This window comes from Microcebus murinus, chromosome 32 (genome assembly GCF_040939455.1).
Source record: "Microcebus murinus isolate Inina chromosome 32, M.murinus_Inina_mat1.0, whole genome shotgun sequence".
Classification (NCBI taxonomy): domain Eukaryota; kingdom Metazoa; phylum Chordata; class Mammalia; order Primates; family Cheirogaleidae; genus Microcebus; species Microcebus murinus.
The window spans coordinates 181,221-204,901 of record NC_134135.1 but is presented as its reverse complement, the minus strand read 5'-3'; the positions used below and the strand labels follow the sequence as shown (position 1 = coordinate 204,901).

The window sequence follows — 23,681 nt, the reverse complement described above, 5'->3', positions numbered from 1 at the left end:
GACCCTGGCAGAGGTGGGTCTGGTGGCCGTTGTGGGATCTGCTGTGAAGATCCTGCTTCTCTGCCTGTGCCTCGTCTTCCTCAGGTGAGCACGGCCTGGGACCAAGGGGAGGGGTGGGAGCGCTGGGGACACGGCCTGATCCCCACGCCCTGTGCTGTAGGGACCAGAAAGGGGACAGGGCCTGGGCCAGCAGGGCTGAGCGGGTGGTGAGATCCCACGCGGCTAGTGGTGTCCCAGCTCTGGACAAGGGTCCAGGGGGGACGTTCCTGCTGTCATCGAGAGGGCCTTGGGGCCTAGACCTGCTGTCTCCTCCTCAGTCCCCTCCTGCCCCTGACAGGGCCCAGGGAGGTGAGGCTGCTGCCCTCTGCACCCTGGTCCTGCCCTAATGACAGGCCCTGGTCTGTTCCCTCAGAGTGAGGTCCCACAGGGGGATGGTGCACCGGGCAGCAGGGGGCACGGAGGATGCAGACACTGTCACGGGCTAATTCCTCAGGTGAGTGATGTGATGTCTCAGCTCCCACAACCCACTGGACACCTCCTCTGTGATGGCCTCCAGTATTGCTCTGGTAGCATGGCCAAGTCGAGCACTCTATCTCGTCCCCGAGCCCCCTTGTCCTGCTGGGTCCCCTGTCCGGCTGACGACTGGGTAGCTGAGTCTCTATATGCAGATCCAGGGTGAGGTTCCCCACCTTGACCCCCTCCCCCAAATCCCATGGGTCACTCACTCTTGTCCCTCCTTCTCCTGAGCTCGGCTCATCCTGAGCACTTTTCTCCACCCCGGCCCTGGTCATTCCTGCAGCCTCACTTCCTCCCTGCTCCCTGAGTCCACCCCACCCCTGTCTCTGTCTCTCCCCAGCACAGGCCTCCAGACTGGGCCTCCAGAAGTGTCCTCGTTCAGCCCTGTGCAGTGCGGACGGCCGTGCCTCCCCCATTGCTGGAGAACAAGGTGCAAATGCCATGGCCAGGACTGGGGACCTCACAGGGTCTGTCCCCAGCTGGACTGTCCTCCTGATCCCTCCGTCCCTGCATCTCCCCACGTGTCCCCACAACCCCTAGGTCAAGCCCTCTGTGACTCTGAGGCTTTGCATGTGCAGTTCCTCCTCCTGAAATGCCCTTCCCTCCCCACCCCTATCTCTGCCAGCCCTGGTCACCTGCAGGCCCCGTCTCCACTGTCCTCCAGGTGTGTGTGTGTGCGTGTGTGTGTGTGTGTGTGTGCGTGCGTGTGTGTGTGTGTGTGCATTCGTGCATGAGTCTGGTATGACACAAACTGGAGGGTGGGTCACTCCATTCACTAACAGACGTCCTTGGTGGCTGCTGGTGTCCCCTGCGCTGTCCCAGCCTTACTGTGCATGCAAGGCATGTCCGCACACGCAGCCTCAGGTCCGTCATCGGGAGCTGTTGCTCTGCAGACTGGATGGAAAAAGGTGAAAATGAATAAAGAATGTGAGGCCATGCTGAGTGGCCACCTGGGTTAGAGAGAAAATAACTCAGAGAAAGGAGAATACGACACACTGGGGACAGTTTCCGTGTGACAGTGTGAGGAGGTGGTGTCTGGCACAGCGTGAGGGCGGTGAGGAGTCAGGCTCTGCGTGAGAGTCAGGAACAGCGTCCCAGGAGGAGGGAAGAGGGAACAGCGAGCGCAGTGCTCAGAGGCAGCGGCAGGCCGGGTGCTGGGGACTCTCCGGGGGCCCGTGTGTGACAGCAGAGGTGGCAGGAGGAGGAGCAGGGGGAGGACGGGGCTGACACCCAGGAACCCAGAGCCTTTGGGGACAGCAGGGACAGGACTGCACTTGCACCGTGACAGGACCTCGGCTGCCCTGGTCAGGGAGACTGGGAAGGCGCCATCAGGGGGAGGGATGGTGGCTGCAGCAGGGGGGCAGGGCCGGGGTGAGCACGTGATGTGGGACGTGTGGTTGGTCATGCTCACAAGGTTTCTGATGGGCGTGGTCATCAGGGGACTGGAAAACATGGATGATCCGGAGTCGTACTCTGAGCTCCTGGAAGGAAGGAGCTGTGTCCACAGGGGCTGCGGAGGGAGGGCTTTGCAGGGCAGGGTCAGTCCTGACAGTCCACCTGGCGTCAGAGTGGGGACATCAGGGACACAGCTAGACACGTGTGTTGGCAGCTCAGTAGGAGACTCCAGGTGGAGTGTTGTGGGCATAACACGGCAACTGACGAGGGAATGAAAGGGGTGACGTGAGTAAGTAATTCCTCATAAATTACGAGCAGCATTAGTCTAAATCAGCAAGTGCCCTTGTGCATATATATGAAAATGACTGGAAGCAGGGACTTGATCACATGCTGGCAAACCCGTGTCCATGGCAGAATTATTCACAATAGCCAAGAAGTGGAAGTGACCCAAGTTTCCAGTGACAGATGCATGGATACACAAAAACATGTCTAACTGAATACAAAATACTATTCTTTCTTTTAGAAAGGACTTTCTGACACATGCCACCAAATGGAAGGACCTTGAGGACACTGTGCTAAGTGAAATTCTCAGTCACCAAAAAAACCAGTACTCTGTGATTCCACTTCCTTGAGTGGAAGTAGAAACAGAAGTAGAGCAGTGGTCACCAGGAAGTAGGGGATGGGAAGACTTAGGGAACTGTAGTTAATGGGGTGGAGTTTTGGTTTTGCAAGACAAGAAAGCTCTGGAGATGTGTTGCACAACATTGTGAATATACTTATTACCACTGAACTCTGTGCTTAAAAATAGTTAAGATGCATATTCTATGTTATGTGTTTTTTCCACAATTAAAATATTTAAAAAACAAATAATGTATTTTATTCCTTTAAAGGAGCAAAGTAGGAAAACCACATGCAAAATCATCTGATAAACTTTAATACCAATTTGTGATGAAAATTCTCAGTAATCTGGAAAAAGCAGAGAACACGTATTTTCCAAAGATAGGATCTGCAATATCTCACTTTGATCTGTGTTGTGGCCTGATTATAGGACAGAAGATGGACATAGAACATAAAAATAATAACACAGACACATATGGGCATGAAATGACTTGAATGTCTAATATATTGGTCGCTTTATTTTTATATTTTTTAGGTTAAAGGTTTTTTTTTGTATGTGAGCATTTTGGTATAGTAGCGATAACTGTTAATTTTGGAGTGTTCATCAGGTAATAATTTTTTATGGTTTCAGACCTCGAAACGGTTACTTGAGGTGCTAGTGCCAGACATGACTTAAAAGCCAAGGCCGAGATAAGCAACGTTAAATAATGCAGCCATCAGAAGAACTTTTTGTGCTTTTTTTTTAGCCAGCCGGCTCTCTCTCAGCCAGTGGCTGACCCCTATGGTTATGTGTGTCTTAGGTCACTCTTTCTCTGAGCACTCTTATCTGTCATTGATTATTAACCTTCAAACGGGGGCCAGGTTGTAGGAGTGTTTTCTTTATTAATACGGCCTCCAGACTCTGACCACGGGGCCCTCCGTGTGGGAGCCGGGCAGCATTTGCTTATGTGCAGAAACTCAGGCCTCTTATCATGTCACGAGACAGCAACCGTGTCTGAAGAAAATGCTGACTATCATTACGTCATGCAGCACCCGTACATTACAGGCTATAGTGACTGATTAGCATAAGGGAGAACGCCAGAATCAGCCCCCAACAATCTGAGAGACTGAGAACTTTCTCCCCTAGCATTGGAAACAAGGCAGAGTGGCTGCTGTCGCCACTTCTAGTAAACATATTGCAGCCTCTTCCCAGTGCAATAAAAACAGGAAAAGAAATTAGAGCTATTCAGATCTTAGAGGAGGAGGTAGACCTGTTTTTATTCAGAGACAGCATGATTGAGTACAGACAAAATCCACAGTTATCCACAAAGAAGCTACTAAACCAATAAATGATTAATGGAGGTGGCAGCATATTGGTTCAAACTAGAAAATTCTATTGGATATCTACATGTTAGCCAAGGACAATTAAAAATAAAATATTTTTTAAAAGTACACTTTAGTATAACATTATAAACATGAAATAAATTTCAAAAATACATGTAAGAACTTTATTTGAAAACTACAAAACATTGCTGAGACAAATAAAAAGAGATCTACATAATACATATGTCCTAAATACATACATGTTTATACACACACACACAAACACACACACATGCAATGTTCAAGGAGGGGAAGACAATATTCTTAAGATCCCAGTTTTATCCAAATTGATCCATGCATTCAAAGTAATTCAAAGAAATTTTCCAGAAGAGCTTGTATAGAAATTGGCACGTTGATTCTAATACGTACATGGAACATCAAAGAACTAGAATGTGCTAACATTGTGAAAATCTCCACTCAATCCATTTAAGGAGACTCCCTGAATCCTCTGTCCCGTCTCCCAGGAACCCACTTCCTCCACAGCCCCCACCTCCCAGCAGGGACAAGTTCTCCTCATCCAGGGGCAGGAGCTGTTTCCCAGCAGAGCCTGGGCTCCCTGCGGGACAGTGAGGGCAGCACTGGGTCTGTCACACTCGCCTCCTTCTCTCTTTCCCCGAGAGAGGACACAGCCCTGTGTGTCTGGAGGAATGAATGACGCAGTAAGTGAAGGGAAGGTGGCCTCCCTCCCGCTACTTACAGGAAACAGAAATATCACCTAAGGATTCAGAAAGTTTAAAATTTAAGAGGATAAATGATGGCACTATGCAAGCAGTAAACAAAAGGCAGTTGGTGGCACTTTCCTAATATCAGATGATGAGTCACAAGGCAAAGTGCTTTAGCACAGATGAAGAAAGAGAACTTTATAAAGATCAAAGCTTTAAACATCAGAATAAGATAAAAATTCTAAGTATGTGTGCATTTATTCATGAAGTTTTAAAACACAAAAACACCCATATTCACAGAGTCACAGCTGCTGTCGTGAGGGGCTCCAGGTGCCGGGAGAACTCATGTTTCCCCAGCTGGACGGTGACTCCATGAGGACAGCGCCCGGGTCTGCTGTGCTGACCTCCATGTGCAGAGAGGGGACGGCCACACGTGGTTGCAGGAGGGGAGGAGGCTGCTGCCCACCCTGCCTGGGCCCCCACCATGGCCATGTCCCTCAGCCCCACCCCAGAACTCCACAAACATCCCCAACCTGTGACTCGTTGTCCGGCCAGATGGGTCCCATTATCATCTTCCTGAAAATGTCCCCTGAGGGGAAGGACTTTGACAGGGAGGCAGGAGATGTGTTTGGGGACTGCATGGGGTGGGAATCTTCGTGACTGTCATCCTGTCTGGGCACAGGGTCCCCAGGAGTGGACATGGGTGGTGACAATTGATCTTTAGGTCCTGTCCTGGCCCTGACAGTGTCAGGCTGTGAAGTTCCTCCTCTGAGGAGGGTCAGGGTTCTGATCTCACCCCCGTCTTCCTGTGAGGTCTCCTCTAAGTCCTGCAGCTCTCAGTTCCGGAGAGAAGAACGACGAGGAGCAGACTGTCCCTGGTGGCCCTGGCACCTGCGCACGGACATGCTGCTGCTGCTGGCCCTGCTCTGGGGGACAGTGGGGGTTGAGGGACAGGGTGGCGACAGGGGAGGTTACAGGCTGCAAGTGCAGAGTGTGGTGACGGTGCAGGAGGGCCTGTGTGTCCGTGTGCCCTGCTCCTTCTCCTACCCCCCGCGTGGCTGGAAGGACTCTCATCCTGTTCATGGCTACTGGTTCCGGGAAGGGGCCAGTGTGGAGAGGGATCCTCACGTGTCCACAAACCACCCAACTAGGAAAGTGCAGGAGGAGACCCGGGGCCGATTCCACCTCTTAGGGGATCCCAGGAGGAACGACTGCTCCCTGAGCATCAGAGATGTCACAAGGAGGGTCGAAGGGTCATACTTTTTTCGGGTGGAGCAAGGATGGATGAAATGGAACTATGACCAAAACAAGCTGGTTGTGCTTGTGACAGGTAAGGCTCCGGCTCCAGAGTGCCCACAGGGTAGGTGGTGGGGGCCGCAGGGCAGGGCTGGGCTGGGACCCGGTGCTGGGAGGGGCTGGAGAGAAGCGTGTAGGGCTCAGGGCAGGAGCTGGACCAGAGCCTGAGTCCTCTCAGGGCCGCACCTTGGACCCTCCCTCCTGACCCTGCGTGTCCCCCTTTCCTCCCCAGCACTGACCCACACGCCCGACATCTTCCACCCGAGGACCCTGGAGTGTGGCCGCCCCAGCACCCTGACCTGCTCTGTGCCCTGGGCCTGTGAGCAGGGGACGCCCCCCAGGATCTCCTGGGAGGGGGCTTCCGTGGCTCCCCAGGGCCCCACAACCGGCCGCTCCTTGGTGCTCACCCTCGTCCCTCAGCCCAAGGACCACGGCACCAGCCTCACCTGCCAGGTGACCTTGCCTGGGGCCGGTGTGACCATGACGAGGACCGTCCATCTCAACGTGTCCTGTGAGAGCTGGGCTGGGAAGTTGGGGTCCTGCTGGGGTCCCCAGGGCAGCAGGATGGGGTCAGGGCTGCACATGGGGTGCTGGGACCTGGGTCCTATTGGGGAAGGTTAGGGGGATGCTGGCTCCCCCCTCCCCCCTGATGTGGCCCCTGGGGACAGAGGCATCGCCCACCCAGCCTCAGCAGTGACTTCGGCCTGCCATGTGTGTCTACCCCAGACTCTCCTCAGAACCTGACCATGACTGTCTTCCATGGAAACGGCTCAGGTAGGACGGGCCTTCCCTGGGCTGTGGGAGCACGGCCTCTTAGGTCAGGTCAGGCGCGTCCTTCTCATCCTGGACTCACCTGGTCACCTGAGACCTCCTTCTGGTGACCCAGGGCCCCTTCCTCCCCTAAGACACCTTCTCACCCCCTTGGCCCACAAGGACAGGGTGACAGTCACACAGCACAACTGGCCTCCAAGCCCCTTGTCATTCGTCTCCTAAACACTCCTTCAGCCTCGTCTGTTTTTTTCCCCAAGTGTTTACCTAATTCTGGGTGTGTGATACGGTCACATGGGTGACAATTCCAAATGTACAGCCGAGTGAGTCCTCAGAGGCCTGTCCCCTCCCCAGAACCCACCAGGGTCCCCCAGGCTGCTAGAGCCTTGGTCTGTTCACCTGCAGGACCTCAGAGGTGGTTTGACATCTGTAGTGCAGCCGTCTCCATGGTCCTGTGTGACTGTGTGGTGTCCCCCTGCATGGATTTACCCTGAGTCTGTATACATCTTATGCCAATGGAAAGTCATGGCGTTATTTCATCTTATCAGCAGACACACTGCAAGGAATGTCTTCTATCTCCTTTCACACTTTTGTGTATGTGTGTGGGATAAATTCTTTAAAAAAATAAATAGGTCCTAAATTTTCTTTAATTTTGAGAAATATGGCCAAGTGTTTCTGTATAAAGGGTGTACAAGTTACATTCCCAGCAGGGATTGGTCAACGTGTGTGTTTGCCTCCACTGCACTCTCCGTATGTGTCTTCCCCTCAGCAGGGTCTTTCTCTGTCTTTCCTTCCTGTCTGCAGATCTCTCTGTCTATCTGACCTTCTGTTTTTTATTCTGCAGAAGTCACTGGCCTTGGGAACGGCTCATCTGTGTCGGTCCTGGAAGGCCAGTCCCTGCGTCTGGTCTGCGCTGTCAACAGCAACCCCCCTGCCAGGATCACCTGGACCTGGGGGAGACTCACCCTGAACCCCTCCAAGCCCTCAGGCTCTGGGGAGCTGGAACTGCCTCAAGTGCACCTCAGGGATGAAGGAGAAGTCACCTGCCGAGCTCAGAACCCTCTGGGCTCCCAGCACGTCTCCCTGAGCCTCTCCCTGCAGACTGAGGACCCAGGTGGGTGGGGGAGAAATAGAGAAGAACACACCTTCCCCACCTTTGGGGTCCACCCAGCAATCCCTTAATCTACAAGGAGGCTCAGCTGTGAGGTCTGGAACTTCCCTGTGACCCAGAGCATCACTGTCCTCTTCCTGCCTGGCAAGGGGCCTGGGGTGGGGAGAGGGGCGGAGGTGGACCTTGGAGGGGAGGGGCTGGGGCTGGACAGGGGTGTTTGGGGACACAAGGTCCTTGCTCTGCAGGGCTAGGACTAGGGTGAGACAAATCAGGAATTCAACTTGGGCACAAAATTTCAGAAGACATAAGGACAAACCAGTCAGCAATCAAGGGAAGTAATATTGCTATGCAATGATTTTTTTAGAACAATAAAATAGAACACATTAAATGAATGATGAACAAAATTTGAAAATCTTAAATAAAGAAAGGCTGCAGCAGTGCATCCATGTGTCACTGGTCCCACCAGCAGTCTCCCCCCTCCTCTCTCCCATCCCAGTTCTTTGCCCCTGAGATGGGGGAGGGGAGTAGGAGCCCAGGGCCCTACAGGGGAGGCAGGAGGAGAGACCCAGCACTTGCAGGTGAGTCACCAGAGTTGCTCTCCTGCATCTGCAGCCACAGTGCAGCCTGTCTCAGGGGTGACGCTGGGCGCTGTCTGCGGAGCTGGAGCCACAGCCCTGGTCTTCCTGTCCTCGTGCGTCATCTTCATCATGTAAGCATTGACTGTGGGGGGAGGGCAGGCCAGGTGCAGAGTCCCTGTGGACAGAGGTGGAGGGAGCTGAGTGGGGCATGAGCTTGAAGAAAGGGCAGGAAGGGGGTGAGGAGTGCACTGTGAGAATTTCATGAGCTCCCTTGTTTTGGGGGTTCCTAGTCTATGGCAATCTGGGGACCCCTCATCCAGGAGGCTGGGCGGTGTGTTCTCAGTATTGGCATCTGTGGGACTGGTAACCCCTGTCCCACCATGGCCATCCCTCCAGCCCCTTCCTAGGAAGAAAATGTGGGGTCACCCTTCCCACTGTGCCCTCATCTACCCAGACTAAGGCTCTCTGGTCTGTCCTCTCAGCATGAGGTCCCGCAGGAGGAAGGCGGCAAGAGCAGCAGCGGGCGTGGGGGACACAGGTGTGGAGGAGGCAGACGCTGTCAGGGTCCCAGGCTCTCGGGTAAGCTACTGGGTATGTCCACATCCAGCTTGCAGCCTGGACACCTCCCACAGGATGTCCTCCAGTATTGCTCAGCTGGCATGGCCAAAGTTGCCTCCTCATCTCTTTCTCCTACCGAAAAGCTGCCGCCCCCTGCAGCATTCCCCATGGTGCCAGTAGCACAGAAGTCCATCCCCTCTGCTTGTTTCACGGCCAGGGACACTGGAAGCGTTACCTCCTGTATGTCCTTTCTTTCTTCCCCTATGCCAAAAGTTCACCATGTCTTGCCCGTTTTTCCCCTAAGAACAGCCAGCATTGGTCCCCACTCTCCATCCTGACCCCTCTCATTGCTGAGGCCTCAGGTTCTCTTCTTGGGCGGTCTCGTCTCCCTGCCTCTTACCTCCCCTTCCCTACCTGGAGGGATTGTCCAAAAGCTGTCACTGCCCTGTCCCCCTTATTTGCCCAGATGCTCCCTCATCCCAAACTCTGTTAGAACAGGGGCCAGGAAACATTTTCTGTAAAGACCAGATGGTAAATGTGTTTGGTTCTGTGGGTTATACGGTCTCTGCTGCAGTTACTCAACTCTGCTGTTGTAGCATGAAACTCGCCATAGACCACGTGTAAATGATGAGTTTAGCTGTGTTTCAATAAAACTTTATTTAAAAAGGCATACAGTGGGTGAACTTTGACTAGGGTATAGTTTGCCCACCCAAGGTCTAGAGAAGAAAACCCCAAGTTCTAGCCCAGCAGCCCTGCCATCCAGGCCTCTTAGGTACCTACATGTCCCTTAGGGATGGAATTACCCAGAGGTGACTGAGACTCTTGAGCTAGATGCAAAATTTTAGGGGTTGTGAAAACTCTCAGTGATTGAGACAATTTATGTAATTTTTTAACAGATGGAAATCAAGGAAACAATTCATGATGAGTAAAATATCAACATTTTAAATAATGACAGGTCCAGTAAACTGAAGTTAATTAAAAGTTTTTAAGATCATCACTTAATCAAGACAAATTGTCTCACAGGGCAGCATTCTCATCTGAGAATCAGGGAAGGGAAGAAGTGGATTTTGAAAGTTTTGTCTCTTTTTGCTTCCAGTAGAGCTAGGTTCCAATTTGCTCAGGAAAGCAAACTCCCTAATCTGGGCTTATTTCAATTTTTATTCTTCATGGATATTTAGCATTCATTTTATTTTTTAAAATGTTGCATTGAAATATTCTTCATCTCAATGGCTGATATCTTTGGCTGCCTTTTCATTTTGGACTCTGGTGAGTAACACCATTCTTCCCCTTGGCCCAGCCCTGACCTCCAGCCACTTCCTGCCTCCTGCTCTGAGCTCCACCCATGCTGGGCTTTTCATTATTGTCACCCACAACAAGGTGATTTGCACGTCTGCATCTTTGCATGGGCTGTTCCTCCATCATCAGAGGCTCTTCATCCTCACTGCACTTCCTGTAGGATATTCTGAGCAACAGAGTGAAAAGTGTCGTTTCATTTTTTAATTTGGTCTGAAAAATTATTGGGCACCTACCAAGAGACAAGCTCTGTATGTGCCTGGGTCCCATTTGTGAAAAGCATTTAAACATCGTGGGCTCAGTGAAGTCTTCTTTTAGAGAGAGGGATATATCCACACCAGTCACTAACCAACCAAGAAAACAACAAATAAATGAAGGAAATGTGAAAAATAGGCACGTAATTTGGGAAAAATCCGGGTGACAGGAAATAGAAAGTGCCGAGGAGATGGAGATGGCCTATGGTGTATTGTGTTACGTATGATCTACATGTCATCTGTCTAGAGATCTACATATCTATGCATCTATTCTCTCTCTCTCTAACTCACTATCTTTCTATCTCTCCAACCTCCCATCATTTTTGCATGTATCTATCTGTCTAGGTAAAAAAGCAAGCACATAACACAAAGTTGAACATATTAACCATTTTTAAGTGTACAGTTGTCCAACAGATTCTAGAATTTTTCACCTTGCAAAACTGAAAACCTATGTCCACTGAATATCAACTCCCCACTTCCCCACTCGGCCGTCCTCTTATCCAAGAGACCCTGGTGACCACCATGCTACTTTCTGTTCCTGTGAATGTGATGACCACATATCACATATAAGTGGAGTCGTACAGTATTTGACTTCTTGTGACTGGCTTATTTACTTAACATACAACCTCAAGATTCATCCATGTTGTAGGACATGATAGCATTTCCTTCCTTTGAAAGAATGATTATTAATATTCCATTCTGCATATAGACACTGCTTTTTTAAATCCATTTATCTATGGCTGGGCATTTGGGTTGCTTCCATGTTGGCAATTGGGAATTATGCTGCAGTGAACATGGGTGTGCATATATCTTCTCAAGATCTTGCTTTCAATCCTTTTGGATATATGTCCAAAAGGAGGAATGATGGATCTTATGTTACTTCTATTTTTATTTTTGTAGGAACTGCCATACTCTTCTCCATACTGGCTATATAATTTTACGTTCCCATGAGTAGTATGTACAGGTTCCCATTTCTCTACATTCTGACTAACAGCTGGTATTTTCTGTGTTTTACTTGTTTGTTTTTTACAGTAGCTGTTCTAATGGGTGTGAGGTTACATCTTACTATAGTGCTGAATTCCATTTCTCTTATAATTAGTGGTCCAAGCATCTTTTCATGTACTCTTAGGCCATTTATATGTCTTCTTCAGAGAAAAGTCTATCAGAATCCTTGGTTACTTTTAAGCTGATTTAATTGGTTTTCATTGTGGAGGTATATGAGTTCTTTATATATTCTCGATATTAACCACTAATCACATGTATGGTTTGCAAATTTTTTGGCCAATCTTACGTTGACTGGTGGTTTGTCTTAATAGTTTTTGAGCAAAGGCATGAAGGAGGCTCAGAGTCTGGCACTCGACTGTGTGACAGTAGGAAGAGGGAAGGGCAGGGGCAGTGTCAGACTCAGGAGGCTGAGCGGGGAGTGGGGAGCCACAGGGAGGGCCGTGTGGTTAGACAGAGGGAGGCAGGGGCCCTGAGCAGGAAGTGAGCGTGGACAAGCCCATCCTGTGTGCGTGTCATGTCTGAATTCACAGCCACTGTGAGCATCTTGAGAGTTTTGTTTTGTGCAGAAGAGAGCAGGTGTGGGAGAGGAAGAGCAGAAGCAGAGAGTCAGAGAGGAGGCTGGTGGATATTCCAGGCAGGAGATGTCACAGCTGGAGGATGGCAATGGAGGCTGGGAAGGCCTGGATTCCGGATAAATTTGAAGTGAAGGCTCATGGGAATTGCTAATGACTTAGGAGTGGGCCGTGAGGGACAGAGAGGGTGAGATGTCCGTGAGGGAATGAATATTTGAGCTGAGCTGCTGGAAGAATGGAGGTGGTAGTCACTGAGGCTGAGAATATTGGAGGAGAAAGAGATTTGGGGGAGAAAAGCAGAAGTTCAGTGTAAATAGGTTGAGTTTTATGTGTCTTTGGACAAGGGAGTCAGAATTTCAAGTATACTGTTGGATGCAAGTTTGTAACCAGGAGAGGGGAATTGGCTAGAATTCTGGATTTGGGGATCATCAGCCTATTGGTGACATGAAACCAACATAGTGGGTGAGTTCACAAAGCAAAGTTGAAAATGTAAAGATTCCAGGGCAGCTCTGCTATTTAGGGGTCAGGGAGATGTGGCGTAACCAGCAAAGGGGCTGCAGGGAGGTCGGATGGACCTAGAAAGTGTGACGTCCTGCCGTTGAGTAAAGAAGGGCCTCAGTGCAGGTACCGCGTGTAACTGGGTCCTCTGCTGCTTCCACGCCCAGGACGGGGAAGACTGACACGTGGTCACTAGGATTAGCCAAGTGGGGTCCTGGTGATCTTGATAATAGTAGTGCTGAAAAGTGGTGCATGTGTGTGTGATTGAGTGTGTGTGATTGTGTGTGTGTGATTGAGTGTGTGTGAATGCACGTGTGTGTGTGAGTGTGTTAATCCTAATCTGAATAATCAAAAGACAGTGAAGGAGCAAACTCATTGACAGTTCTGTGGACATGTTGATGTGTTGAGGGGGGAGCCTAGAAGGGCTCAGGTTAAGCAGACGGCCACGCGGGCAGCCTCCATCACTGTGTGCTGTGTCTTCAAACCTGATAATTGTGTTGTCTTCCAGTTCTGGTAGGCGGATGTTCCCCTGGGCTGAAATCAAGGTGTTGGCCGGCAGGGCGGTGCCCTCTGGCAGCTGCAGGGAGGACGCACCTTCTTGCTCTTCCAGCTCCTAGAGATCCTGCGATCCTCGACTCTGGTCCCTTCCTCCCGCTACAAGGCTGCCCGTGAAGCATCTAGTACTCTCCACCTGTCTCCTCTTTTGCTTGTTAAGACTCACTGATCACATTTGGGCCACCCAATGTTTTGGGATAATCTTCCCATCTCATTGTCCTTAAATGGACTCCATCTGCAATGTCCCTTTTGCCACATAAGGTTGCATACCCCCAGGGTACAGGAGGTTAGGGTGGGGACATTTTTATGAGCCATTCCTCTTCTTATCAGAGGGATATACTTGTTGTGACTGGCCTGTCCCTACACCAGCCCCCTCAACAAACTGTGAGCTTTCTAAGGGCAGGTGCCATGTCAGAATCAAGGACCTGTATGTCTAAAAGACTGTGCTTTGGGCCATCATATAGTAATTCACAAATGAGTGTTTGTTCGTTTGATGGTCAGTTATTGGCATGTCCCTCAGTTACAGAGTGAGCTGCGAAAGGTGTGGTCCCTGTCCTTGTCCACCCCAACACATCCAGCACCCAGCTTACTGCCTCACATGCAGGGGCCTCCGTGGGACACCAGGCTGTGGGGTCAGAGAACTGACTGGGTTCGATTCTGGTGCAGCAGGGAGTTGGGCAGGCCGCGTCCTGCCTCCGCCTCAGTTCTTATGTCTATCAAATGAAGACAATATTAATATTATTCCTCATGCGGTTGTTGTGAGAAGTTAAAGAAATTGGGAAACACCAAATAAGGGGCTTAGGAAGCCCTAAATATTTATACAAAGCTTGGAAGAATGAGATTCCACCAAAAATGCCTGAAGGACAAGTGGATGAAGGAACTCATGGCCTTCCTCCCTGGCCTCCCTGCCTTGTCCTGTCCTCCTTGCCTGCCCTGACTCCCTCCTTTCTCTCTTCACTCAGGTGTCCCTGATTGAACCCCAGGCAGGTGACAGCCCCCCAGACCAGGCTCCCCCTGCTGTGGCCAGCCCCATCTCAAGGCAGGAACAAGAGGTGCAGTATACAACCATCAGCTTCCTGAAGAGGAAGGCTCAGGACCCTGCGGGACAGGAGGCCACAGGCAAAGAGTACTTGCACATCAAGATCCGCCAGTGAGAAACTGTGGAGACTGGGCCCTGGTGGGGGGATCCCGCCCCTCCTGGCAAAGCGGACGTCAGGGGCTCATTCCTGCAGAGTCCAAGCCCTCCACAGCCCCACGCTGCCCAGCAGAACTCCAGAGCTTCTTCCTCCTGTGAAACTGAAACCTTGTGCCCACTGACCTCTGTCTTCCCTTTCTCTGTCCTGCTCGGCCCTGCCTCCCAGCTCCTCATACCCACTATTCTACCTTCTACTTCTGTGAGTTAGACTGCTATGGATTCCACATGTAAGTGTGATTAAAAGTTATTTCCCAGTCTTTGCTTGGCTTATTTATCTTAAAATAATATCCTTGAGTTTGATCAATGCTGTCTCAGATGAGAGAATAATGTATGTTTCAAAATAGCCAAAGAGAGGATTATAAATGTTCTTAGCAAAAAGAAATCATAGTAGTTGAGTCGATGTTATCAAATGGATCTGGGTCCTTTTCCCCATGCACAATGTAAAGCTAAATGTGGAAGCATCAGGTTTTTGCAGCAAGAAAGGTTTATTTCCAGCCAGCTGAATGAGGAGACAGGAGTCAGGCTCAAATCTGTATCCCTGAGCAGAGGTTAGGACAGGTTTAATAGTGACAGGGTAATGAGCCGTGACTGGATCCTGACCTGGTGGTGACACTAGGACAGAGTCTGATTGGAACCTGGATCCTTCCACGTGTTGTGCGCATCTGAATTCAGTCCCCTCTCCTGGGACCAAGCACTTAGGTTCCGCCTGTGGTTGCATGCTCAGGGCAAACTCAGGTTACGTGACCTTCAAACTGGGGATTCGTGGCAACCGCAAAACAAATCACAACTTTATTACATAAAATTTAAATCAGGTTGATTTCATGCAGCTTCAGCGATGGGTATACTCACTCTCCTGACGCCATCATTCCACCAGGTTTACATGTATGGAACCTCACTGGTGCTGTCTCAAGGCCTCACAGCTACTCAGGTCAGGGCTGGAGTTTAAACCCCACCTCATTCTGAGTCTCTCCTCTCATCTAACATCGAGTCTCCCAACCAGCAGGCCAGGCTCCCTTTGGCCATAAATTAGCAGACATAATATTCCTATTGGTCTTGAAATTCGTTAAGGAGGTGAAGTAAATGGGCCAGAGTCTTAGGGACAAGACAGGTGCAGTTGAGGAGATGAAGGCTGGGGATCTCTGATCACCCCTTTTGGACAGTCTTCATTTATTTATTTGTCATCGCCCCATTATTAAAACTTTTAGTTTAAAGTTGTGTATTTTTTCTTGAAAATGAAAAGTATCATTTTTTAAGATTATGACAAAATTCACCTACTACACATACACAAATCTTAATCGTGTATTCCATGATCTTTACCAGACTTGTACACCTGTGTTCCCCAATCAGGACCCCAGTGAAGGATATGGAAATTTCCCATCACAGCAGAAAGATCCTGGCTCCCATTCCCAGTCAATCCCCAACCCTGAGAGCCAACACTTTCTGATTCCTATGACTAGACATTACTTTTCCATGTCTTTAAACATTATACAATTGGCATTATATGGTATATATTCTTGTGTCTGTTTTTATTTTCACTGAGCATTCTATTTTTTGAGATTCATCTGTGTTGGCTCATGTGTCAGCCTTCTAGTCCCTGTTATCACTGAGCAGGATTCCACAGTATGAGTATATCACCCTTCCTCTACCTACATTTTTTTGTTCATGAATATTTGTTTTCATTTTTGGCAATTATGAATACAGCTGCTGAGATGTTTGCAGAAGACTGTGTTGAGATGTTTCCATTTCTGTCGGGTGCTGGGGGCAAGGGTGGCATGGGTGCAGTGAGGATGGATTCACATGCTGGAAGCTCCAGAGCCTCCGGCATGTCCCTTGGAGACCAGCGTCCAGCAGCTCACGAGGGGAGGACTGGAGATGGACACTGGGAAACATAAGGTCCCATAATCCTGATCATGAACCCCAGTACTGGGGGTTGAATATTGTCCCTCAAGAGATATGTTCAAGTCCTAAACCCTGTACCTGCCAATGCGCGTTAGTTTGGGAATAGGGTCTTATCAGATGCAATCAAGATAATATGAAATGGAACAGGATTACATCGGTCCCTAAATACAATGCATGGAGTCCTGATACAAGGAGGGAAATTTGGACACAGAGACACACATGGGATGAAGGCCAAGTGACAACGGAGGCAGAGATTGGACTTATGCTGCCATGAACCAAGGGATGCTGAGGATTGCTGGCAACCACCAGCAGCTGGAAGAGGCAAAGGATTCTTCCTAGGACCTTCAGAGCGAGCATGGCTCTGCTGATATTTTGAATTTGGACACCTGGACTCCAGAACTGTGAGAGAATCAATCTCTGTGCTTTTAAGTAACCCAATTTGTGGCAATGTGTCCTAGTAGCCCTAAGAAGCCAGTGCAGTGAAGGCAGCACACCTGCTGGGCACCACTGTGCATGGGATCCTGCACCTGTCTTGTCTCATACAGGCTTCACAGTGCTTGGGGAGTCACAGAGCCACACAGGACACAAGTGCAGGGACTGGGTGGGAGTCGTCAGCATTCCCCACACTTTGAAAGATTTCTGAGATAATAGGTCCCTGGAGGAAGATGCCATTGGGGGGTTCGGGGATGGGGAGGAAAATAGGCTGCATGGACCTGAGGAAGGAGTGGGCACTGCCATCCTAATTACCAGTGGTGACAGTAATAATAATGATCATTGGGACAATAATAATTTACTTCACACCTATTATATACCTGGCTCTGTAGTAGAGAGACATGATCTTTAACCCTGCCAATAGCTACACCAGAGAGGCACTAACCACACTGAAGATGATGAAATTGGGTTCACAGAGGTCGAGTTATTTGCCCAAAGTCCCACTCCTAGAACATGACAGAGAACACGGTTCTCAGCCTGGCTTCTGTGACTGCCAGACACCTGCTGTCATGCAGACTGGAGGCTCAGGCCATGGTGCATGTGGCACCGTCAATAGGACGGTGGTGTTGGGGGGTTTTGGGTGTGAGGAGGTGGCTCTGCTAAGTAGGGGGATCCAACCAGGTTCTGAAAGGAGGGTTGACTGAGTCTCTGGGAAACACTCTAGATCTTTCTGGATTTTTATCATAGCCAGTTTGGGATTGTGCATTTAATAGTTTAATAGCAACAATACTATCAAAGATCTTATTGAGTGCTGACTGTGCAGCAATCCTTGCCCCGAGCTCTTTACCAGTAAGCGCTGACTTCACCCCCATAGGTCCCATGGGCCTCCTGCTGCCCAGGAGACGTTCTTGTGTGAGAGCTGGGGGGGCATCTGGGCAGACGGGGCACCCAGGCAGATGTGACTGGAGGGTGGTGAGGGTGGGGGTCCAAGCTCATCACTCCTGGGGTGGATGGAAACCATGTATCTGTGGGGCGTGTGTTCCTGTGTGTGTGTGTGTGTTTGCCCAAGTTCACAAAGCCGTGTGTAGGTGTGTGTGTGTCAGTGAGTGTGATGGTATGTCTGTGGGTGTGTGCAGGTCTGTGTCTATGGTGAGCTGTGCACAGGTGTCTGAGACCATGAAAGTCCTACTAAGGGTCCTGTCCTTCTCCCCTCCTCCCGCCCCGGCCCTATGGGTTCCAGCTGTGTCCCTAAATGGGGTGGTCCTAGCCCCTCCCACCCTTGCTCTGAGCTGCTCTTCCCTCAGCCTTGGGAAGGCGGTCAGTGCTCTCTTACCTACGAGCAAGAGGCCCCTCTGAAGGCTGCACCTGGTGCTGGAAAGGTCCATGAGCTGCCTGGGGTCCTGCAGGAGGAGGGTCTTTCCAGAGACGTGGCCGCCCCTCTGCCCTTCCCAGACCCACGTCCCAGGTCCCAGAGGCTTCTGGTTGTGTCTCCTGAGCCCTCCAGGGCGGCCTTTCCTCCCAGGGTGGACTCTGACCAGCAGAGCTGGGGCCTGGGAAAACAGGGCTCTTGGGAGTCAACTCTTATCGTTATGGCTTTCTGTTGCCTTCATTTAATATTTATCTACCTTATTTTTATATTTATTTATATTATTTTTTTCAGGTTATTAAAAACACAACAAAACAAAGCCTTACTTTTGGGAGACCACGGAAATACAAAAAAGCTTAGCAAAGACAAGACACAAAATTGCTCATGTTTGTCCTGTTCTTTCGTTTGATTTTCCTACCCACTGCCTCGCCCACTTTTTAATGTGCCTCGTCCTGTGTTACAAGTGGCTTCTTTTCCTCAATAGTGTACTGTTGCCCAGCTTCCTTAAATATTCTCCATGGCCATTCTGAATGGTTGCAGGGCTTGTTATACACCTGAACGAAGTGTGTACAAACTGTTCCCTGTTGTTGGAGTTTCAGGGTCATCCTAAAATACACCTTTAGGGGTAACTTTGTGGTTTAGGAGCAAACAGTAGGTGGTCCTTGCAGAAGGGAGTGGAGGAAGGGGGAGTCGAGCCATACACAGATGGAACAGTGTCTACGTGTGCTGAGACCTAACAGAGCGAGAGACACAGAGAGAAATAGTCAAGTGACAAAGTCTTTCATTCTGAACTTGGGAATGTGTTTCTATTTTTTTTTAATAACAACACCAACTGCTTTTTAAATTATAAAATGAATACATTTGCTATAGAATTTGGAATGTCCTTACAAACGAAGAAAATTATTATAACAGTTTAATAATTACTATATATTGATAAATGTAAGAATATTTATAAATCAATAAATGTATAAAAATTCATACACAGTTGGCCCTTGAACAACACAGGGTTTGGGGCACCAAATCATCTGTGTGGTTGATAATCCATGTATAACTTTTGACTCCCTAAAAACTTAATAATAGGTTACTGTGGACTGGAGGCTCATTGATAACATAAACAGTCAGCTAGCACATATTTTGTACATTATGTGCATCACATACTGTATTCTTACAATAATGCAAGATGGAGAAAAGAAAATATAATTAAGAAAAACATCAGGAAGAGAAAATGTATTTATAATACATTAAGTGGAAGTGGATCATCATAAAGTCTTCATCCTGAATGTGCTGAGCAGGAGAAGGAAGAGGAGGGGTTGGTCTTACTGTTCTCTAGTGTATTTTAGGGTACTTAATGGATTTTATGCATTTATGACATATCTAACGTTTTCTTAATATTTTTATTATTAGTAGAGTATGGAGTTCATCTGTGAGCTTTTCAAAATTGTTAGACTCTCAAAAAAAATTTCCATTATATTTCTAGGAGAAGAAATCTGCATATAAGTGGATCCATGGATTTCAATCCCATGGTTGTCAAGGTTCACCTATATTTGTACGTGTACATATTTTTACATTTTAAGAAATATAAACATGAGAAATAAAACTAAGGATTCATTATAATATAATGAATACAATAGTTACAATCACTTGCCATAATTTGACCACAGAGAGACAAGTCCAGCATTTTCCTCTGTATATTTTCAATTTTCGTATGTTATATATACTCATGCATATATCCTTTTTTTTTTTAACAAAGGGGAATGACATCATTAAATAGCCTTCTCTATTAGGGCTTCTCAAACTTTAACCCATAGGTAGTTGCAGGAAGGTGAATCTACATCTCTGAGTATCTCGTGTTTTATAAAATATCTTTGAGGTCTTCTGATGTACCCTAAAATCTCATAAGAATATTTGCAGCCTATACAAAATACATCTCCATTGGTTATGATAGGAAAATAATGCATTACTTACCACTGAAGCTACTTAATGGTCCTGCTCAAGTATTTGAGTATAAGTGACGCCCCTAGAAGTTATGCAATTGAATCTTTTGTCTCTGGGTCCTCTGACACTGCCTACCATCACCTGCCCTCCGTCCTGGACTCCCATGGGAGAAGCAGGACTCTGCACCATCACCGTGAATTCCTCATGACTGCATCGCATTCCACTGAACTGGATATGGTTCGAATTGTTCAACCAATTCTCTACTTCAGAGCGTTTAAGTCTTTTCAATTCATTTTAAAGACACTTTTTTTTTTTTACAATGGTTTTATGTTCACAGCAAAATTGAGTAGAAGACATATAATTCATTTTAATCTGGCACTATCGCCTGGAAATAGCATCAGGAGCCACAAGTTAAGAGCTCAGTCCCACAACAGTGCCCCCACTTGAGATGCCAGTTCAATTAGCAGGTTGCTACCTGCACTCCTGATTGTCCAGCTATGAATTGGGGTTCCCACAATCTCATCTTTATGTTGAATGAAGTTGTAGAGTTGCTTACAAACCTCAAGGAAACATTTACTTACTTCTACTGGGTTTTCTGGTTTGTTAATAAAGGATATAGATGAAGCCCCAGATGGAAGAGATGCACAGGGCGAGGCGTGGCAGGTAGGGTGTGGAGCTTCCATGCCCATTTCATGGGCACCACCCTCCAGGAACCTCCACCTGTTCAGCTTCCCAGAAACTCAATGAACCCAGCCCTTTGAGGTTTTCATGAAACTTCTAGGTATAGTTGATTATATGGTTGACCATAGGTGATCAATAACCTTCAGTCCCTCTTCCCTCCCGAGAAGTTTTCAGCTGGAATACAAACTGAAAGTTCCAATCTTCCAATCACATGGTTGGTTCCCCGCTCTCCGGGAAGCCCAGTGTGTGGAGCCCCAAGGCAGGTCCGTCACCCGACGAATGCCGGGGACACCAGCAAGACAGCTCGGGCCCCCTGGGGTCAGTCACTCTGTGTCCTGTGTGCAGCGAAGGCGGCGTGGACGCCCAACTGTCACTGTGGGTTCTGCCCAGGAGCCTCACAGAGAGCGCGTCCGCCCCACAGCCAATCAGGGGCTGCATAGGCCTACTTTAGCCAATCAGCAGCTGGATGCTACTCCTCAGCCAATCAATAAGGCAGATGGACTGTTGTGTACAAGGCGACGTGCCTCTTGGAGCTGAGACTCAGCTGCGAGAGCGAATCAGGAGCTGACAGTGCAAGTCCCTCCCCCCATTGTGAGCCCAGCAGAGTCTTGAGGGCTTGGCCAATCAGAAGCCATGGGCGGGGCCATGGGCGTTCCTGTGCGCATATTCGTTTCAGCCAGGGCTCTGCGGACCAGGCAGTAAAGTCACACTACTGTCCCCCGTGACTTCCCTGTCCTCTCGATTAACGCTGCTTTGTTTTTCTCTCACGGTCCCCACTGCACACTTTGGAACACTTTTACTACTGGATTATACTAGGACGTGAGCTCTCTGTGGGCAGAGTGTTGTCATTGCTTTTTCTCACTCATGTTTCCTCCAGGGTCGCTGTCTCTGTCCCTGCTTGCTGCAGGCTGAACGTGTGTCCCCTACAGCCCTGCTCACCTTTCTCCTCCCCGCTCACCTGTCCCGGCTCCGGCAGGTCCTCACTCCCTCCCTGGGCTCCCGCTGGCTCAGCCCGATCACTGTAGGCGGTGACCCTGTCTCTGCCCCGCTGGCACCGCGGGTGCCCCTCCAGGGTCGGCCTCACCCCACCTGGCCCCCAGGGACCCCGCTGCACAGGTGGGAGCCCGCGCCCAGGCTGCGGGAGCAGTGCGGGCCACGGCCAGCAGAGGGCGCTGTGGCGTCGCGGGGAGGGGAGGGCGAGTGTGGCGGGGAAGTCCCAGCTGTGCGGAAGTCAGAGCTGGTGCGGGAGGAGCCCCAGACCTCTCACTTCCCTTTTCTCCTTCCACCCTCTCAGCCGCCCCATCTCTCAGACTGGCCGCTGAGCAGTGTGTGGCCTGCGAGGTCCACTGTGGGCCAGACCAGGCTGCTCTGAGCCTGCACTTGCAGGAACACAGTGAGCCCTCTTGATGACTCCCTGTAGACTCGCTAGGGGTGGGGGCGGGGCTGGGCAATCCTCACTGCCCCACAGGGAAATCCTGGCTCAAGACTTGAGATTCGGGCTGGAAGTGCCAGACAGGGACAGTGCAGGGGGGCCTGAGTGACTGTGCGCTATTGCATCTTCCACACAACAGGCTCCCAGTGTGACTCTAGCTGAATGTGAGTCAGGTATATAACGCAAAATGTCCAGTAGTCATATTATAATATCAGAAAGAAACATGTGAGACCGATTTTCATTATACCCAGAAGACAGATGCTGGTGAGGAACCACCCAGGGCTTGTGGCCTGCTGTTGGGGCCCAAGTCCTGTCTGGGGAAGGGACACTTCACACACTTGTTCTTATGGAGTAAATGTGTCTCTCCTTAATAGTTGAGAAATTATTCCTGGGACTTCTCTTGTATAGGAAAAAAAATACATGTGTTAGAATAAGGGAAGCTTGGATTCAATCCTGATTACTAAATGACTTCACCTCTCTGTGCCTCAGTTTCCTGCTTGCTAAGTCAGAAATAAGTGCCAGCTCAGAGGGATGGTATGACTTGTGCAGATCATCCTATATGAGTCTTAGTACAAGATGTGGGTTCCTGAGTGCTAGGTCCTCAGCCCTCTGGTAGGAGGTTCCTGAGTGTCAATGTAGTCTGATGCCAGGAGTGCCAAGTCGCTTAGTGTATTAAATGAACACATGACATTTAAAGAACAGGAACTAAAATTTCACCAGCAACAATCAAAACCAGGGTCCAATAAAACATAATGCCATATACTTCTAAATAAATCAGATAGGAAAGAAATTGAAGGTTATACGGTGGCTCTAAAAATTCTATGCCCCAAAATACTTGCCTCTTCTCCAGAAGCAGGACTATGGAAAGAAAGTTCAGCTGTTAAAACTCTGAAAATGGTCACTGAGACCGATATGCACATGTGCTCACTCACCTTGTGGACAGACCGGGTGAAATCAAAGACTAGAATTCCATAGGAGAAGCCGTACAAACCACAGGCGTACATGTCACAGGGTTAGCAGAACTCACCGTCTTCCTCCACCCAGTTTTTAGTTGGGATAATTGAGAAATCCCACTCTAAAAAACATACCCAGCCACAGTGCATGTACATACTAGAAGATATGTTCACAGCAGCTTTTCATCAAAGCCTGCAACTGGATATTATCTAACTAGCTCCCTAAAGTAGGAAGGTTGGATCCTGTGTGGCACAAACACACATTGCGATTCTTTTAGCAGTGACAGTTACTGACGTGTGAACTAATGGGGAGAGATCTTACAAGAGTGAGTACAAAAGTCAGAGGCAGAAGAGTACACACAGAAAGGTTGCGATTATGTAAAATAAAAATCATCACAGGGTTCGCTCTGCAGGGAGGGGCAGGAACTAGGAATGGGGGCTGGGGCCTTCCTGGTCTGCACCACTGTTACAAGAATGTTTCCATTTCATGAAAATTGACCAATAATATGTGCACGGTCTCAACAGCAGAATAGTATGTTCTGCTCCAATATCTTTAATTATCACACAAATAAATGCTAATTAATGATAAAATATAGATGATATAGAAAAACTATTGGAAAATCATAATTAACTTTGATCACTTCAAGAAGAAAAAAACAACCCAAATAACCCTTTATTCACTAAGGAATGATTTAGTAGCTAATATTACATTCTAGGGATCAAATTCACTGGCAATTTCTTTCCCAT

General features: G+C 48.9%; 1 protein-coding gene across 1 annotated transcript in view; it reads left to right on the top strand.

Annotated features, from left to right (window-relative positions):
* The first annotated feature begins 5,108 nt into the window (after positions 1–5,108).
* LOC105882132 (sialic acid-binding Ig-like lectin 9) overlaps positions 5,109–23,681 on the top strand; it is a 34,234-nt gene continuing 15,661 nt past the window's right edge. The window contains exons 1-7 of the mRNA XM_075998970.1: positions 5,109–5,197; positions 5,387–5,883; positions 6,082–6,360; positions 6,576–6,623; positions 7,462–7,731; positions 8,341–8,437; positions 8,789–8,885. Of these exons, the coding sequence (XP_075855085.1) occupies positions 5,109–5,197; positions 5,387–5,883; positions 6,082–6,360; positions 6,576–6,623; positions 7,462–7,731; positions 8,341–8,437; positions 8,789–8,885 (1,377 nt within the window). The remainder of the gene's footprint in view (positions 5,198–5,386; positions 5,884–6,081; positions 6,361–6,575; positions 6,624–7,461; positions 7,732–8,340; positions 8,438–8,788; positions 8,886–23,681) is intronic.